Source organism: Camelus bactrianus, chromosome 9 (assembly GCF_048773025.1).
Source record: "Camelus bactrianus isolate YW-2024 breed Bactrian camel chromosome 9, ASM4877302v1, whole genome shotgun sequence".
NCBI classification, from domain to species: Eukaryota; Metazoa; Chordata; class Mammalia; order Artiodactyla; family Camelidae; genus Camelus; species Camelus bactrianus.
The window spans coordinates 27,024,107-27,042,950 of NC_133547.1; the positions used below are offsets into that span (position 1 = coordinate 27,024,107).

The window sequence follows — 18,844 nt, forward strand, 5'->3', positions numbered from 1 at the left end:
CTGCAACGAGGACTCCGACGTCACTGGAGCGAGATGCTGCTTGAACGCCTCACGCCGCTCCTGCTGTGCGGACACCTGCCTGTGCGAGGTGCGAGGTGCGGGCCCCCGGCCTTGGTACCTTTTTGTGTCTGTTTCTCATCATCTAAGCCACTAATTTTCAAAAGGGAAAGAGAAGGCTATGAGAGTGCGGTTTGTAAACATATTCAATGTTATAATTTCATCTTTGATAGTAAAAGGAAACTATTGTTTTCATAATATAAACGTGCCTGGTGGGGGGATATGCCCCGTAGAACACGAGCTCCAGAGAGTCTGGAGAAGCCGCTGGGAAGGTGGGCAGATTGCTCTCTTTGAATCATGCTTAGGAGGTTGAACTTTATTCTGAAGGCAAATAGAGGAACTACCTACAGGCCTGAAGTTGGGAAGTGACAGGACTTGCGTCTTTTTTGGACTCCTCCAGCTGCGTGGCGGAGAGGGACTGGGAGGGCAGCAAGCTGGGAAGTCACATTAGTCTCGTGCAGTGATTCAGTTTAAGGGATCACGGGCTTGGATTCTGGGTAACAGCACAAAGAGTAAACGTCAGTCCGTGGTTTGGAGAAAGATATTCCAAAGGTAGAATAGACTTGGATTTATGAGTTTGGGGGTGTGGGAGCCAAAAAGGAGTCCAGAGAGATTTCCAGGTTTCTGGCTTGGGCAGCTGGATGCTGGTGATGCCGCACTGACAGAGGAGGCTGGGGCAGCGCTGAGGTGGTTGGGGAGGATGGAAACAGTAGTTCCGAAAAGCATGCTATGTCCTCTTTCCTCGCCTCTAGGAGACTGACAGATGGCCCCAGATGGATGCCAGGTCTCCTGCCACATTTTCCAAGAGTGGCAGCCGCTGCCCTGTCCCTCCGGGCTGCCCAGCCCTTCTCTCTGCCCTGCAGGCCTAGGGTATTCGCTTAGCCCCCCTTCCCTGTCAACACCGCTGTAGTGGACGGTAAATTCAGGAGAAAGGCACAAACATAGGTTCTATCAGCCTGAGGGTAGAGCTTAATAATGACCAAACAAGACACATAGTAATACTTGATATATATCTTTTTATTATGCACAGATAAAGGACTTAAAACTGTGGTTATCAAAAGTATACATCTAAGCATATTCACAAAATTGCCGACACACTGAACAGAGAAAAGAGTACAACAGGGGTGTTCAGACTGGCCACAGCGATTCTAAGGGCACTCCTTTTACCCTCGTAGACGATGCAAACAGCAACGCAATCAGGCTCATTCAGGAAAAACCAGAAGAGAGAAGTATTGCATTTGGAAACTGATAATAATCCTTTTTAGAAAAACATCTGTCAGTTTCATGAACAGCCCCCAGCTAGAACAAACAGGGAGAAACCACACACGCGATTCACCCAACAAATGTGCTCTGTTCACACAACAGCAGTGCAGCCACCACTCAAACCATGAGGTAGTTACAGTGCACAAAGGCCGGCGCGCGTGCGCGCGCCCCCACACACGCTCGCAGTCACGCCCACTGCGGAACACACACAGGGAACGGGTTCACCATCTCACTACAGACAAAGAAAAGGCCTTTTTTTTGTGTTTGTTTTGTTTAGAAAATGCTATAGAAACAGCTTAGACAGAAGGAATCTGACTTTTAACACATAAGAGTAACAGCTGGTAAACACCACACGGCAAAGAGCTACAGGAGAACCACACACGATCTGCCTTGGCGTTTAGAGCATCTCAACAGTATCTTTAGCATCAAACAAACAAACAACATGGCCTCTGCAAATTAAGGGTGCAGCCTGCAGAAGTGACAAAGGGCTCTGCAGAGAGAGGATTTAACTGGAATAGAACAATTTTAAAGCAACTTGCAGGATGTGTGATAAAGTAGAGCGTATACTGTGTATTCAAACCGTGAAGTATGAAGCCACTGGAAATGCTATAACAGAAAGCGAGGGGGAAAACACCCTTTTTTTAATGTTCATTTTTTAGAGACATTTCAGGACTATTTAATGACATTCACTCTCCAATTAACATGGAATCAGGTTTCATCAACATGGATTTCTTGATCTGAGTAAATACTTCTGGATAATAAAACCCAAACAAACAAAAATTGATTATCTTCTTCTCTCTCTTTTAAAATCTTTTGGTTTGCATCTATAAATTTGTAAGTTAATTTTAAATTATTTATAAAATCATTGGCAATGTAGCATCTCTCTCAAAAACATATATTTAAATATATTACCAAAGGTCTTAACCCTGTCCATCTAAGAGTTGGATCTTTTAATACCTCTTAATAGCTAATTTTCTTTTTAATAGGATGGAAAGGGTTTTTTATTTTTAACACAAAGAACTGATCAAAAGAGTTCACAGTAACTGTAATTAAACATTCCATATGGAGTAACTTAAATTTATCTAAAACACTTAAATATATCTTTATACACAGATTTTTGTAGTAAAATATAGCTATAAGTGACTTAAAGACTCTAGTCTTCTTTGAAGACATCTTTAAACTTTCTTATACATAGAATATGCTAAAACAATACATTCTGCTGAAGGTTAGGCAAAGCGCATTATTTTCAAACACAGGTAGCGTAATCTAGGTCCTCCACTCTGATACCTTTATGTTGAAAAAAAGTTAACTGAAGGGAAATTTTTTCCTAATCTTGTATCTTCACTTGTATGTGGAAATCTGCAAAATTATCAATGTAGATAGCCTGGAAATCCTAGCCCTTGATTTGTTCTGGTTAAAATTATCCTGATTGAATATCTGTAACTGTCAAATCAACTACAGCATGACTCTGTGATGAGGCACCAATGATCGTCCACCTCCACCTGCTTGTTGTCTTTAAGTCTTGGGCATCACCAACATTTCCTACTTAAGGCTCCATTCACAGAGAACTAAGTACAGCTTCCTTAGTTTAAGGGCAGTGAGATTTGCTTAGGAATTTTGCCTGTTCTATTTGTAGAGTTGTTTGGAGGGAATTCTGGGAAAAGAATAATATTTATTTGCAATGAAGCTCTCCTCAGTAGTAAATAATCCGACATGGAACTTCCCTCTGTGTTGTTTTTTAACATACAGGTATCAGTTGAGCTTATTTTAGCTGCAAAGTGGCATCATATTATTCGATTTTAATAAAATTCACCTCAAATCCCTCTTTGAGTTTCTGGGATACATTCAAGGCAAGAGACATAAAGCAACCTAAGTGAGCGCCCCTCCTGTCACCGCAGCGCCTTCTTGGCAGAACCGGTGATGCTGTTCAGATAACCAGCCGGAACCCGAAAGGGTCTGCCATACATCCTCATCTTACAGGAGCTTGGTTCTTAGAAAAGGGTCTATTAAAAAGGTTGTCAGGTTTGGCATGGAAACGCTAATTCTCCCAAATAGATTTAAGAGTAAGTTCCAACCTTGAAGGCACAGGACGTTTTTAAAACGGAAACAAATTGTCTCTTCTTCAGAGAATGTGCCAAATGACATTTCATATACTTGTACTGGCACGTACATTGCTGTGCAAATTCCTCCTCAACTTTACAACTGGATTTTGCCCCAACTTATACATTAATTTATCAGAATACAATGTCATAAATGGGCACAAATCTGCAGTCCCAGGTTTTGGTCATTTTCAATTTCTATATGCCTATAGAGAAATACAAAACTTGCATTAAGACATTTTTGCTGTTGGTGGGGAGAAGGAGGAGGCTGATGAGGAAGCCAGCACTGGTTTTGGCCCCAGGGAATAAGAAAGGAATGTTGCCTTGACGTGTGTCAGGATGCAGCCGCTGAGGGCAGGACCTGTCCAGCCCACACGTCACTCCTCACAAGGCGTGGCAGCAAGGCCAGAAGTGTGCATCCAGAAGGTGCAAGGCAGACATGGGGGAGCACACTGAGGAAGTCCTGAAGCATCTCTTTTGTTTTACGTCTTGGTCCAATTGTAAAAGGATCTCTGGCCGCAAGGCCTCATGGGTTCTCCTATCTGGCTACTTGCCTTCACCAGCTCCTAGAGTCCGGGTAACATGCAGGGCCCCAAACAATGGACATTCTTACCTGGACAAAGCAGCATCTTAAAAACTGGCATGTGTTTCACATTGAAAACCCCCAAGCCTGTGAGGGGCGGGTGGAGAAGGCCACCACCTTAGCTTTCTCAGATGAATTCTAGTGTGTTGCAGAAGCCCAGGGCCCACATTTATATTGGCCCTGGGTGGGGGGTGGTGAACACAACAGGTGATCTGTATGTTGAAATTCACTCTCTTTCCAAGGGAACCACAATTAAGCCTTTGGAGCCTGCGGGCTGGACCCAGGGCACAGGCCAGGGCCAGGCTAGGCGGTGCTGCTGCTGGAGCAGGGCGTGCTCTGCGTGCTGCCGATGCTGTGGGCCGCGCTGCTGTTTTCCGAGGCTGGCGGGGAGGTGGGGACCTGCTGCCTGCCTGCCGTCTCTCCTGCAGTGAATGAAGACAGGGGTGAAGAAAGACGCACGTTACCCGCGTGCACTCCTGAAAAGACCATCTCATCTGGTGTTCTCAACCGTGGGCAGAAGCAACTAGACCAGAAGGCCTTCCACCCTAAAACTCCTCTGTTTGTCGGTGTTTTGCTTTTAAAGCTGCTTGCGTGGGGAAAAGAGAACCGTTTTTAAGCTGAGAGGCAGTTACAGGGGACAAGACCCCAGAGAGCTGAGGACAAAGCCCCAGGATCTCAGTGCCTACGGCCTTTGAAGAAGCTGCCGTCGTCTGTGCTGTGCGATTCAGCCGACAAGCACCTGTATTCAGGGAACATCTCCCCCATAAAGGTGTCGTTGGGTTTGGAGGGCGGGACTTCCATGTTGTAGTAAGAGAATCGCAGCAGTCTGGAGGCCTTTTCCTGAATGCATTTTGTCAAAATGGAGGTGGTGGCGCCTGGATTTCCCCGAACCACAGCGGAGTGTCACGTGCGCCAACCACACAGCCCACCTGAGAGACAGGGCTCCTTTGGGGTCTAGCTGTTAGCACATGGGGGCCTTTAGGTGCCAGGGAACACCCCCCCATCCTGAGGTTCACTGCAGGCTGCAGCCTGAGTATCTCCCACCACATGAAGCACCCCACTTTCCATGGCACACCCCACTGCACTGCACTCCTCGGGCCAAACGCACAGTGCTGCGGACGGGAGGGAACCTTGGGCCGCACACATGGTCTGCATTTAGCGCTGCAGAAGGCTCTAGCGCTGTCTTGTCTTCAACGAAACTGGCCTCAGAGCAGCCCTCAAAAAATGGCTCCCGGTAGGGAAAAACGATCAAGGCTCTCTGATGACAAACACTGCATTTTCTTTGAAAAGTCAAAGGATAAACTTCATGAACTTCTGGCCAGCAGTCTCCCCGCCCCGGTGTGGGAAGCCCCAGAGGGCCAGGTCTGTTTGTGAATGAGCCTCCTCCTTCCTGTCAGGCTGAGATACACAGCTATCAGCCGGAGATAAGCAGCACTCTGGCCTCTTCGTGAAAACAAAACACACCAGCAGAGGCCCTGCCCTCCCAGGACAGGAACTCAGCCCAGGCCTCCCCCTCCCCTTTGGGGCCCCTCTAAAGCCTCTGCCAGCGCAGCAGGTCTGCACAACATCGGAGCGGCCCAGGCCTCTGGGCCTGGCCACCGCCTTCCCGTCACCCCTCTCCTCCAGCACTGGCTACAGCACACGCTCCTGCCTCAGCCTCGGGGCCTTCCTGCTGCATATCTGGCCCCTGCTGCATTTCGTCTGATTATCTGTTCATCTGGGGTCAGCGGGAGGAGAGGGGAGAGCAGGTCAACATTCCCCAGAGGCAGAGAAACTGCACTTCGCTCTTCTTTTCTCAGCAACTTATCTTTCGGACCCTTCCCAGCACTGCCCTCCACCCTCCGTGTGTGCAGTAACGAAAGGTGGGGAAGTCTGCCTCAGTGACAGCGACTTTCTGCCAGAAACCCACTTTCCCCAGAGTGAGAACTTGAAGCCCAAAGCAGAAAACCCCCCAAATCTCCAGACACTAGAACAACTCGTGATATACTTGAAAAACCCAGCCCCCTGGCAGCCCCCATGTTGCTCCACACCCAGCTGGATTCTCATGGTATCAATTAGCAGGGCTAATGCGGCTGCGTGCTGTGTAAAGCACATTTTAAAAATATTTCCCCATTTAAATAGAGGCTACGTCAGAAAAGCACGAGGCCAGGCAGCACCCACCCCCCAGCCCAGCTCACCTGGGCGCCGTCTGTTCGGCCTGGGAGCAGCCGGGCAGGATGGCTGTGGCTCACGAATTGACGGTGAGCCAGTCTGTCTCCTCCACAATTTGACATGTGCCAATTATTCACATTCAGGAAAAGTGCCAGCGCTCCTCCCTGCCCAGGAAGTCTGAATATTTGCTTTCCGATGTCTATTTGCCAAATATAATTTGTTGCCATGTCAGTTTATTTTAGTCGCTGCCCATTAAAAAGGTCTTTCAACTTCCAGAGTTTTGAAAACTCTTCTACAGCTAATGCCAAACACTGTCCAAAATGAAACCCCAAGCAAAACAAAACAAAGTTCCCTGTGCTCACGACTGCAGGACACCCTTCAGCACAGTGGACAAGCCAGCTTAACCTAATGATCTAGCGACTTTGAGCCGATGGATTCTCAAAGATCCTCCTTAGAAGTGTTGAAAATACCTCCCGTAGACAACGCTCTCTCCCGCCTCTGAGGCTGTTCTCACGCGAGAGACGTGAGCTCCCCCAGGACGAGCAAACGTCAAGAAGTCCCACCTTCTGAGAAGCTGAGGGGAGCTTTCTCCCTGTCAGGTGCAGGTGGCGCTACAGGAGAATTCGCCGTGAGAAAGCAGGCTTCGTGTGCAGGTGCTTCTGCTTGAAGAGCAATGTTGTCTCTTGGGTTTTCTGAGATGGGCTCCTTGGCTCCTGTTCTCTATCACAGTGGCCTCCGATTTCTTGGAGCACTGACTTTCTCTAAAATACCCGTGGGGTGACAAACACAACCAGCCTACCTCTGGAGAAGGTGGTCAGGGAGGACCTCACTTAGCGAGTGTGAGGGGTTCAGCGAAGCCTCGCTGCCCATAAACATCAAACTTGGCCGCGAGAAGAAACGTGTTCAGTCCTCGTGCTTCGCTCCTACCATCTCAAACCACTGAGGGGGAGATATCTGGGGAGGAGGGGGTGGATAGTGGAAACGGGCATCTGGTACATGGGGTACCTGGGAGGAGGGGTGCTAGGACAAGGACGCATCCCTCAGCTCACCCGGGAGCCTGTGGCAGGGCCTCGGTGCTGCCAGACACGCTTTCAGGAACAGAAACGTGTGTGTCGTAAGGGACAACCTGCCTCCTTTGCTTAGCTTGGCCTGGAGTGCTCCAGGTCCGGCTCCCTGCCACCTCTGGGGAAGTCTGCCTTACAACCTGACTTGTACCTCTGAGTCCTTCAGCGCCGCAGGGCCTGGGGAAGAAACTTTATCTAAGAAAGATGTGGATAACACGAAGAGGCTCTATGGGGAAAAAACAAGAATTTTAAAGATGGTGAGAGGAATCTCGATCATTGAGCCCAAAGCAGACTGTTTGCAAACAGTGCCCACAGAGGATTATTACACAGAGCAGCAGACAGGTGTTCTTTATCTCCCTTGAGGGCAGAACAAGAGGAAATAAGTTTAGATGGAGATCTCGGTCACAGAGAAAAGAACTTGCTGATTATGGGGACTGGTTAGTTAGAGCGGGAACTTATGGAATTTCTTTCTTGGGAGACATTTAAGCATTGGGCTGAAAACCACATGCCTGGGGGTGATTTAGACTTAATGTTACTTGATGCTAGAAAGAAAACAGAGGTCTCTTCCTCTAGGCCTATGTGTTGGTTGCAATTTTGTACCAATTATTGTCTCAATTTCTTGATCCCCTAATTGTGACTATTTCACAAGCTCACTCCCATAAGGAGAGTGAACCACACCACCTTTCTTTAGAGAAGCTTTCAATCACTGTTCATCATTTTCAAAAATTGCCCCTCCTCACGTTTCAAGAAAGAAGACTTTCCTTTTGTAGGCAATACTCTGCAGGAGGGGGTGAATCAGATGTTACACGTTTGGCAAAAGGCAGGAATGTCCCAAGGCAGGAATCAAAATCTTTCAAAATATCCTGCCTGCCATGTTCTTTCTATACTGCTGCAATATAGCCAGCCTGTGGACACCTGCACTTTGGCTTTCTGTGGGCATCTTATTTTGACTTAACCCGAGCACCTGGGTGAGAGGAGCAGCTCCCACCTTCTCTGCAGCCGTCCCAGGGTTCCCATCCGCTGTGGCTGCACCTGTCTGATCCCCGGGACGTAGCCGCCTGCCTCCTGCTTTGGTTCTACCTTAGCCTGCTTTCTTGCTGTTTCTGTCTTCGCCTGGACTAGACTTGAGGGCTTGGAGAAACTTCAGATTTCTAAAAACGTTGGAAGCCTCTAGAGATGCTTCTAATTACAAGCTCTTGCCCGACTCAGGTGGACCTGGGAATGGGCCTGACTCCTGCTGTAAGAACATGTGGCGGGATCAGCCGAGGACGGCGGCTGGGACAGGCACCGCTGACGCAGCACTGTGGCGGTTTCTGTCGCTCTGGGAAACATGTTCCTTCTGCTCTTGGATTTTTTTTTTTTTTTTCTGTCTACACATCTGAGAAACCTTACATTTTTGTAGGATTCTGGAGTTCAGAAAGCTTTTCATATGCATTTCCTGTTTAAGTACTCACCCCCAATAACCCTGTGAAGTAGAGACCATCTCTTTGTCTACCTAAGGGAAATGTGGTAAATATACCTGGCCCGGGTAACACGATTAGCAGTTGTAGAAACTGGACCTTCGAATGCAATTTCTGATGACAGCTGGTGCCAGAGGGTTGTACAGATGACATGCAGAAGGTGGCCTCCCTCCCACGCTTTCCCTCTTTCTCCTCCTCCTATCGTCAGATTTTGCATCCTGCTGAGGGACCACAAAGGCAAATTAAAGTAAAGTAAAGATCAATTATAATGACTTCTAACCCACCCATTCTGCACAGTTTTGCCTGCAAGTAGAAGGTCTTTTGGCTTGGAGAATGGGGAGGAAAGTTTTTGAAATTGATCAAAAGTGATTAAAACCTTCTCAAAAGGTAGTTTAGTTCACTCTTCTCACAGGAGTGAGCTTGTGAAATAATTACAATTAGGATATCAAGATTTGAGACATTAACTGGTACAAAATTACAACCAATTCATAGGCCTAGAAGAAAATCTTACCAAAATGACAATTTACAGATCTGTAAAAGAAGGAGGAAGCAGACTGGAGGCAAGATGACAGCACTACGGTACTGGAAGCTGGTGACGAAATGGGCAGGCAGAAACTGACTCAGCAGATTCAAGAGAACAGGTACCTAAGCCAACTGTAGGAAAAGCTGAGAAAAAGCCAGGTAGTAACACGGAAGCCCTAAGAACTCAGGAAACGGTGGCATCAGGTCCCCCAGGAGAGAGGGTGAATGTGGGGCTGTTGGCCGTGGGATTGGCTGAACTTCCATATAAGCGCTAACATTTTTCAAAATCCCTTCCTTTACCTCACGGTGCAGGGACGAAGACTCTCCAAAGAGGATGAAACTAGGGTTCCAGGAATAACCAACACCTGGCAGGACTGAAGGTGGGGAACCATGGTGGCAGGGAAGGGCCACACTAACGTCTACCTGCTGAAGGATATGACCCCCAGAGTGCGGACAGCCAGACCTACAGCCTCCAGGAAGGACAGAGGAAAACCTGCTTCACGGGAAACTTCATGAGCTCAAGAGGAAAGATCCAAAGACGTGGGATCAGGAGTCCCCCAGTAAAGGCCCAGCCAGGTTGCTGGGGGAGAGCTCACAACCAGCCTGTCCCACCACGAGCTCAGACCTTCTCTGTTCTTAAATAATTCTGTATTAACATTCTCAGAGAGATACTGCACCCATGAGACAAGAGTAGGATGTATGTTTTTAATTCATAGGAAAAACTTTTTGGAATTAAAAAATTTGAAGGCAGTATTAAAAACGCAGTAAGAAACTGAAAGATAAAGATGAATACATCTCCTGGAAAATAAAGAAAGGAAAAAGGTGGAAAACAGAAAAGGAAAATTAGAGGACCATTCAAAATGTCCAGCTTTCAAATAAAATCAGGGGTGAGAAAAAAAATAAATAATTCTAAGAAAATTTCAACAATGATGGACACGAGTTTCTAGACTGAGAGGGCTCAATGAACGCCCAGCATGATGCATGGAAACACACCTGACTCAAGCACCATCATTTAAAATTTCTTCCAGAAAGGGGGAAAAAGAACAGGTCAGGAATCTGAATAGCTCTGAACTTCCCAAAAGCAATCTTCTGAGCTAAAAGGCAATGAGAGGTGGTTTCAAAATTCTGAAGAAAAATTATTTATAACCTAAAATTCTATACCTTGCCAAACTATCTACCAAGTGTTTGTATAAAATGAGGACAGTTTCAGACATGCAAGGTGTGGAGAACATGCACCTCTTATGTTCCCTTTAAATCAGGAAGGAGAAAGACAGGGGACACATCTAAAGTCCTGAAGGAAACAGTCAGGAGAACACCTGATGTCTGAACATGTGCAGAGGAGACCGGGACAATGGCAGAGCCAGCAGGAGGGTCAGTGGTAAGTACACAGGAAACCAAGGTAACGCGGGGGCGGGGGGAGAGACAGTTACGGATTCTAGCAAAAACTAAAAGTCACGCGGAGAAATACTACTATTACACCACATGTCTAAAGTGTGGTTGGTATTTAAGGAGTCATAATAGTGTAAACAGTAAATGCTGATCTAACCAAAATTTCAGTATAATTCTGTGCAGAGGATGGTGGGGATAGGGGAGACAAGAGGGCATGAATGTATAATTGGGGAACAGGGTGAAAGAGAATTAAATTTTCATTGTCCACAGTGAGAGGCTGACAGAAGAGGCTTAAAACTGGTAAGTCAAGAGGTAGCAATATATTCAGGTTATTCAGAGGTTAACGTCCCAGAGAATCAGCCAAGAGTCAAAAATGATGCTCTCGGGGGTAAGAAAAGGGAGTGGGCGGGAGGGCACTCGCGTTTCTCAGAACAAGTACTGCAGAACCACTTCAGCCTTCCAACTATGCGCATGTTGTGATAAAGCTACAAAGTTTTACTGAAAAATAAAAATAAATGCTTTTGCTCCTCTCCTCAAATGAAAACGTACATATGCTACTCACGGCATATGACTTTCAGGACCTTCACGACCGACCGGAGGTCGGGGGCCCTGAACCAGGCCCCGGGATCGTGGCGCTTCCACGGCTCCACCCGGGCCCACCCCCACCTGGCTGCCCCTCCTCTCTGCACCACCTTCGTGGACAACGTAAGTTTCAGGAGTGGAGTTTTTCCAACGAGGAGAATATGGCCTAAAGGAAGCACCCCTTACTGTGCGCAAAGCTGTCACGCGACAAGGTGGGGCCCCAGCTTTTCTGGACTAACCGACAGTCTAGGTGTGTGAGCAGACACCTGCAATTCAACCTCGTGGCTCAGCTCTGCCCTCGGTGCTGCAGATGGAATGGGAAGCACAAAGGGAAGGCGCCCAAGTTAAGGGCTGTTTTTGACATAGAGGCAGGTGCTGCCTGAACCCCCAGACAGGTCGTACAGCGTCTGCTTCCCACAGCGTCGATCACGTGGAAGCTGGATGGACCGGGTCAGTGTCTGCACAGACGCTCTCCACAGCGCCGCTGCACTGTGCTCTCTTTTTATGGAGACTTGCCAGCTGGCCCAGGTAAGCCACTGAAGGGTTTCTGGATAGGACACTGTCGTTTGGTCCCAATGTGAGCCTTTTTCTTGCTTGCATGACACTGGTATTCCTTATGAGCAATCTTTAAAATGAACCAGAATCTACAGCTTTTAATAAGCCATCTGAAGCTGTATCATATGTGATGCTAACAGGTTTGGAGCCCAAATGACAGTGGTTTTTAGCTTTTAGCTTCTGAATCAGCAAAATTTACCTTGTTGGAACCCATCACAGGAAAGGGTGTGTGTTTTTTTTTTTTCAATCTACTTAGAAATCTATTTCCGTATTAACAAAACTTTAAAAACTCCTTAAGTCTCTGATTTGGGGGAGAAGGGAGCAGTAACAACACTCCTCGGAATTTAATGAGCAGCAGCAGGTGCCATAAAACCAGGCTTTGCTTTCCCCCAGGCTGCGATCCTGGCTGCGGACAAGAGTCTGGGGTTACCGGAGGGAGTTCCATGGGGCGTGTTCCAGGAGCAAGTGCTGTTTGATTGCCCTCTTCTGCCTCCACCTGGCTTCCGGGCCCTGCTGGCCTGAGGGTAGCTTTCAGGGTTGGAGGGTGCAGCTCTGTGACCAAGGCCGGTCACGGCTCAGCAGGGGCGTGGTAAGTCTGCGGTGACCACCCTGGAGAAATTCCTCAGGGCTACAGAGTCTTCTTGGAGTACTTTCAAGTTCATTCCTATTATTCGGCATAAGCCGTCAACAGCCCTAGAACCTCATGGCCACGCAGGAGGTTGGGAAAAATTGCAAAGAACTGTGAGTCTGAGATTTGAATGTGTCAGAGTTCCTGTGACAAAGTTACTTCCTCTAAGGTGCTCCTCTGCTAAACACTGTCCCTTCTGGTGCTGGTAGAGCTGTCCATGAAAAAGGACAGTCCTAAGCTGATTTGCAGGCGTGCGTATGTCCCCAGAGTCATTACACCTAAGAGACTTAGTTCCTCTTGCACATGAAATATACAGTTAACCCTGAACGATGCGGGGTTAACCTGCATGTAACTGACAGCCAGCCCTCTGCACCCACGGCTCCTCTGCGTCGTGGATTCAGCCGACCACGGACCGTGTGGTGCTGTAGCATTTACTACTGCAAAACATCCATGTGTAAGTGGCCCCACACAGCTCAAACCTGTGCTGTTTAGGGGTCACCGGGCCTCTACTCAAAGGTTGCTGACTGGGAACAACAGCTGAGGACTCAAAGCCTCACTCCTGAGCTCTCCTCAGCTTCTGCTTTGGGTTGAGTGACCTCCTTGTGCTCGGCACCACAGGGTTCATTCCTCTCTCCTGCCATAATCTAAAATAACTCAGTATTTTACTCAGAATGCAGTATTTGGAGTGAAGAGTCTGACAAGGATTAAGATGTGACTTCTCAAAATGCCCTTCAGTGCTTCTCTTCCCTTTAAAGCAGTCAGTGTTTCAGCCTGGCTCCCTGGACAGGCCGAGGCCAGGCCAAACATCGTGGCAGGCGTTGGTTCAATGGAGAACGACACAATTCCAAAATTGCAGACAGTCTGGGCCTGCTCCTAGCCTCTGACTGATCACACCAGCAGTTTACTGAGGGTCACAAGCGTCCAAGAACAGACAATACCAACTAGCTTGCTAGACAGGCCTCAGAAGGCATGGATTTCCGTCCAGTAATTGCAAGGAATCTAAGAAAGCAGCAGCAGAAGGCAGACCGCGCGTTTCTTCCCCTGCACCACAGACGCCCCAGCCTGGCCTGCGTTCCGTGCTGGGGTCAGAACAGGCTCTCTGTTCAGGCCAGAATGTTTCAACCTTGGTACCGAGGGGAAGGGGTTAGGGAGAAAGGCAGATGAGAATTTTTAGGTGTAGAAGAGCGTAACTTGAAAACAAAGTGCTTTGTTTCATCATTTTTTAATCTGTTTACAATTCAGGAAGATATATTTTCAAATTTAAATAACTTTCTGGAAAGACATGAGAATTTTATGTTTATAAGAGAGGACATGGTATGGGTTTAAGTAAGGTTGAGAAATTCCAGTTTAAGCCATTGGCTGGGGCCTCTGGTGGACAGTGCTCGGCACCTTGGCAGATGTGGTAATAAAATCTTGGCTTCATTTTTTACTTCCTGCCCATTTATACGTCTGCTCTGAAGTCTTCAGCTTTGGGGAAACGGTTTATGTTTCCGGTTTGTTTACATTAACTTTCTTCAATCAAACCCTAACCACAAAATAGCTTTATTTGAAGCTAAACTTCAGCAACATCTCAGTTGCAATTAACATAAATAGTTTAAACATCCCTTTTCTAAATCTGCTTAAAGCAAACTGTATTTTTGCAAAACCCATTTATGCCAAATACGTAAACGTGAAAGCAGTGGGAATGAACGTTCCTCTTCTCGCTCGTTAACACGCCCAGCCACCCACGAGCGAAACCCCGGGCGCCCACAGCGTGGCAGGCACGTGGGCTGTGCCAGCCGGCACTCAGCAGTCCCACTGACCTGTGTGAGAATAGATGCACCACAAGGCCCCCGTCAGCAGCGCTCCGATCACAAAGGCCGCGAACGCAATGCCCATCACGGTTAGGGTGTCCAGGCCGTGGAAAATCGCTAAAATGAAGAGAAACCAGTGCATGCTCTGAATTAGTCTGCGTCGTATGCTGCAGTTTTATAACGTTTCACAAGTGTCGTCAGACAGGCTGAGCAATGACGAATGAAACCCGAGGCTAAGATGAGGGGGGCTCCACCCACACACGCTGTGCTTGTAACTTGCAAATATTTTCTCAAAAGAAAAGTGAAATTCTCGGATTTCCAAGATATCCTCTGCTTGCAACTTATTTGAGCAAAAAACTTACTAAAATATCAGATTTGTCAACTCTGTGAGACCCTAAGTCTGTGGCTCATTGTCTCCATCTGAGGACCTACTATGTGAATGATAAAGTGGCTTGAAAATTCAAAGACGAAGGCGCTTGGGAAAACAGGGTGTACTTCCATGATCAAAATCTGACTTATTGCTTCTCATTCACTGGATGCTTCCAACAATGAGACACCACATACAAAACATACTTCAAACACAAACGTGCTTTCACGAACATGTACAAGCAAGAAAGGTAACGGGGAGAAAGGTGGCGAGAAAGAGAAAACAGAGCAAGGATAAAGTGCCCCGTGGGCGCCGTGTCCCTGCCCCCCTCACATCAAGCCCTCCTTCTCAACAATCTGCTGTGCCATTTAACACAACATACTTTTCCACACTTTTCCAACCATGATCTTTCCTTCGAGGGGAACAGAAATGCTTCTTAGTGGAGAGTGATGTCAGTTTTATGGTCAGCAAAACATAAATAGAACCAATTGTTCCTCCGTTTGGCAAAGATTTTTATATTTGAAATTAATTCCAGGCCACAGAAATAGAATATTTCCTTTCATTTAAGAGAACTACCCTCTTCCTTTAAGAGAATCATTTATAAAAAGTAAAAATCAGTGTCCAAGGGAGAGACGTTTTCGGTGGAGTAAAATTTCTAAGGCCTCCCTTTGTGGTATAAACTGCAGCTGTGGGGTCTCCCGACTCTGTCCGTGCTGTTCCTGCGCTCCCCTCCTGCCGGCAGCGACTCCGGCCAAGCTCGGTGTAAGTTCAGACACTGTCTTTCAACTCGCGTCACTGCAACAGATACACCTGCAGACAAATGTGACCCTTGACAGCCCCACCCCTCACCAGGGCTCAGGAGAGGTACGGCATGGTGGAGAGGGTTCTGAAGGACCCAAGTTCCCAAGTTCTGGTCCCCACTCCTCCAGTCACGGGCCCTTTGGTGTTCATTTAACTTCTAAAAAATGGGACAGCGCTACGTCACTGGCTGAAGGTGGGGGGCAGTAAACAAAAGGAGCTTGTAAAAGGGGTGGGGACCGCCTAGAAGGAGCAGGCGCCGGGAGGGACTCCACGGGGTTAAGACCGCGCAAGCCACCAGCCTTATTTAATCTGTAGGACACAGATGAGAAGATGGCTCATCCTGTCGCGCCTCCAGATGCAAACGTGGGGCATGATTCAAAGTCTGTAGTGGAAATATTCTAAAATTCTAAAGACGGAGGTGTCACTCGTGAGAATCAGACCAGGTGGGTACAGGAGAGCGTGTCTGTATGGGCCCCTCTCTGGGTTCATGACACTGCTCCAGGACACCGTTAAAGCAACACCCCTACTAGGGCAGTTCACACAGCCCTTGGCACGAAGGACCCTCCGGACCGACTGCTGTGTGTATGCCATGGGCCCAGCCGTGGAGGCTAGTCTGGAAAGTCGAGGAAAGGAAAAAGCACAGACTCCTCACACGGCAACAGTACTGGAAGTGCTCTGGGTGCAGCCTCGGTGCCCGTCGTGGCCCTGGGGAGCCACCTCAGTACTTCTGGGGTGAGCTTTCTTCTGTACCAAGCAATGAAGTGGGCCCAGAGGATTCCCAACGCGTTGCTTTGTAGCAGCCGGTCTCCTTCTCTTTTTCTTACAAACCCTCTCCCAACATCCTGGGCCCAGAGCTTGTCTTAAAGGTACAGCAACTAGCTCCTTCAGCACTAACTCCTCTGAGCAGGCAGATACTGCTGACACATAAGGCAAGCCGCTCTCACAGCTGCATGCTAATGCCTTCAGATCACAAGCAATGTAAGTATGCAACATCTCTCTCTAAAACTAAGAAAGTTACTCCCTTCCCATTAAGATCATATACACACCAATGGGTCACTAAATTCATATTTTAAAATGGCAAAGTTAGGGAAAAAGAAGGGAGAATGGGAAAAAGAAGATGTGGTATATATACAGTGGAATATTACTCAGCCACAAAAACAATGAAATACTGTCATCTGCAACAACATGGATGGACCTAGAGATGATCATATGAAGTGAAGTAAGTCATAGAGAAAGACAAACATCATATGATAAAACTTACATATGGAATCTAAAAAAAATGATACAAATGAACTTATTACAAACCAGAAACAGACTCATAGACATAGAAAGCAAACTTACCAAAGGGGAAATGGGTGGTGGGGAGGGATAAATTGGGAGTTTGGGATTAACATATATACACTGTAAACTACTACATATACAACAGATAAACAACAAGGACCTACTTTATAGCTCAGGGAACTACATTTAATATCTTGTAACAACCTGTAACAGAAAAGATTCTGAAAAAGAATATATGCATATGTGTATAATTTAATCACTTTGCTGTACACCTAAAACTAACACATTGTAAATCAACTATACTTCAATAAAAGAAAGAAAGAACAGAAAAGCAAAGAAAAAAAAAAGGAGAATGAAGGCAGGACAGAGGAAAGGAAAAAGAAAGTATGAGAAAAAAGGGGTGAGGGAGAATGAGAGCAGAAGTCTCCTTATCAAAACTTAAAGTCTGGCAAATGTTCCATAACCAACTCATTCTTATAAAAGCCCAGGAGGCTTTATTTCGAAACAGTTGCATAAAGACTTACGTGGAGAAATTGGATTCGGTTCCTTAACGCTTGGACCTGTTTCTGAAACAAAAACATAAATCACGATGCATTCTACAGACCGAATTCTAAGCAAAAGGTCGTCAGACCCTCCGCAGAGGCTGACCGTCTCCTGTCTGCTGACACTTACTTTGCAAGAGCTCCGTCAGTTACCCGCTTTAGAGACGCAGATTACTCAGAAACGTTAAGCACTGTACTCATGTTTATGACCAACTGTCCAGTTTCTTCAATTTGAAGGAAAATTGAAGGCAAACTCCTAAACTTAAGGAATTTGAGTCTGATAATTCATGTGTGTGAGCACCTTTACATCTATTTACAGAAGGATCCAATACCTGTGAATACCGTATTTCTCCATTGTATTCAGTATTACTCCACTTTCAAAAAAGTCTTTTAATTTAATGTACGAAAGTGTAAAAGCATCTTCATCCTTCCATCCATCCCACAGTGCAGCTCCTCCCCATCGCGCACCTGCACGAACTGTTCTAACGGGTCTCCTTGTCTCCACTACTGCCCTCCCCAAATATTTCTCTCCCTGTACGGGTCACGGGGGTGAGCGACACTTCCAGAGCCCAGAGCTGATGATGCTTCTGCCCTGATTAAACCACTCAGTGACTTCTCTTCATTTACAGGGAAAAAGTCCAAACTCTCCAGCATGGCACACCGAGTTCTGCCTCCCTGGTCCGCCCAGCTCCGCAGCCTCCTCCTAACGGGCCGCTTCACCCGCGCTGGGCTCCCCGTAGTTCATGAGGGCAGAGACTAGTTCTTACTCATCTGTGTGTCCTCAGGGCTCAGCCGGGCTTGGAACAGCCCTACCAGACTTGCTGGCTGAGGGATGGCTAGAACGCTGGTGGACATTTTGAAAATGGAGGCAAGAGAGGAAAGTTGGAGTAAGACTGTGTGAAGGCGCGTGCGTGCTTTGACATCTCTGTATAGTTAGTGCTTTCCTGCTCAGAAAGCGCTGCGCGGTCTGATCTCAGCTGAGGTTTCAATCAGCCCCATGAGGGAGGCAGGAAAAGAGTTCTTGTCACTCTGTCACAAACGAGCAGCCTGGGACTGGAGTCGTGTGACTAGCCCAAGGCCACGGCTGGAAGGCGTCAGGGCAGGGGCTGAGCCAGGATTCCAGACTCCGCCCAGCAGGCTGAACGGCTAGCTAGCGAGTGTCCTCAGCCGGGGAAGACCTGACCAGGAAGCCACCTGCACGCAGACAGACGTGTCACAGAGCGGGGGGGGGGGGCCGTCATGGCCCCCGCTTAATCTTACACAAGTGAACTAAGGATTCGTTTTATATTTTTAAGTCATTACAAAAATCAAAATAATATTTTATGAGATGTGAAAATTATATAAAATTCAAATCTATTCCCTAAATAAGGTTCTACTTGGACATAACCAGGCTCACTCAGGCGCATACTGTCCACGGCTGCTCCCCTGCTGCCGCAGCCAACGCAGGGGCTCCACGAGCCGCGAACTGAGAGCATCCACCACCTAGCCCTTGAGAAGAAGTGCGCTGGGTCCCGGCATGGGCTCTGCCCTGCTCTTCAAAGCTCAACGGTGCGTTTAGTGCCCCTTTCACCTCCACTTCCTTCAGTAAAGAAGGCGCACACGCCTTGTGCCGGGACACGTAACGAAGCAAAAAGAACCTGTGAAAAGTTGACCAACACAGGCAGCATTTATAAAAATAAAGATGCTAGCTAGGACTGTAAATTCTCA

General features: G+C 47.4%; 1 protein-coding gene across 3 annotated transcripts in view; it reads right to left on the reverse strand.

The window, feature by feature from the left end:
• Positions 1-1,056: 1,056 nt before the first annotated feature.
• Positions 1,057-18,844, reverse strand: part of TGFBR3 (transforming growth factor beta receptor 3) — a 183,037-nt gene continuing 165,249 nt past the window's right edge. Inside the window, exons 15-17 of one of the 3 annotated variants that reach the window (XM_074369938.1) lie at positions 17,120-17,155; positions 14,156-14,263; positions 1,057-4,424 (exon numbers count right to left, since the gene is read on the reverse strand). In XM_074369938.1, the coding sequence (XP_074226039.1) occupies positions 4,306-4,424; positions 14,156-14,263; positions 17,120-17,155 (263 nt within the window). In that variant the 3' untranslated portion in view covers positions 1,057-4,305. The other 2 variants (XM_074369937.1, XM_074369939.1) reach the window with 2 other exon arrangements.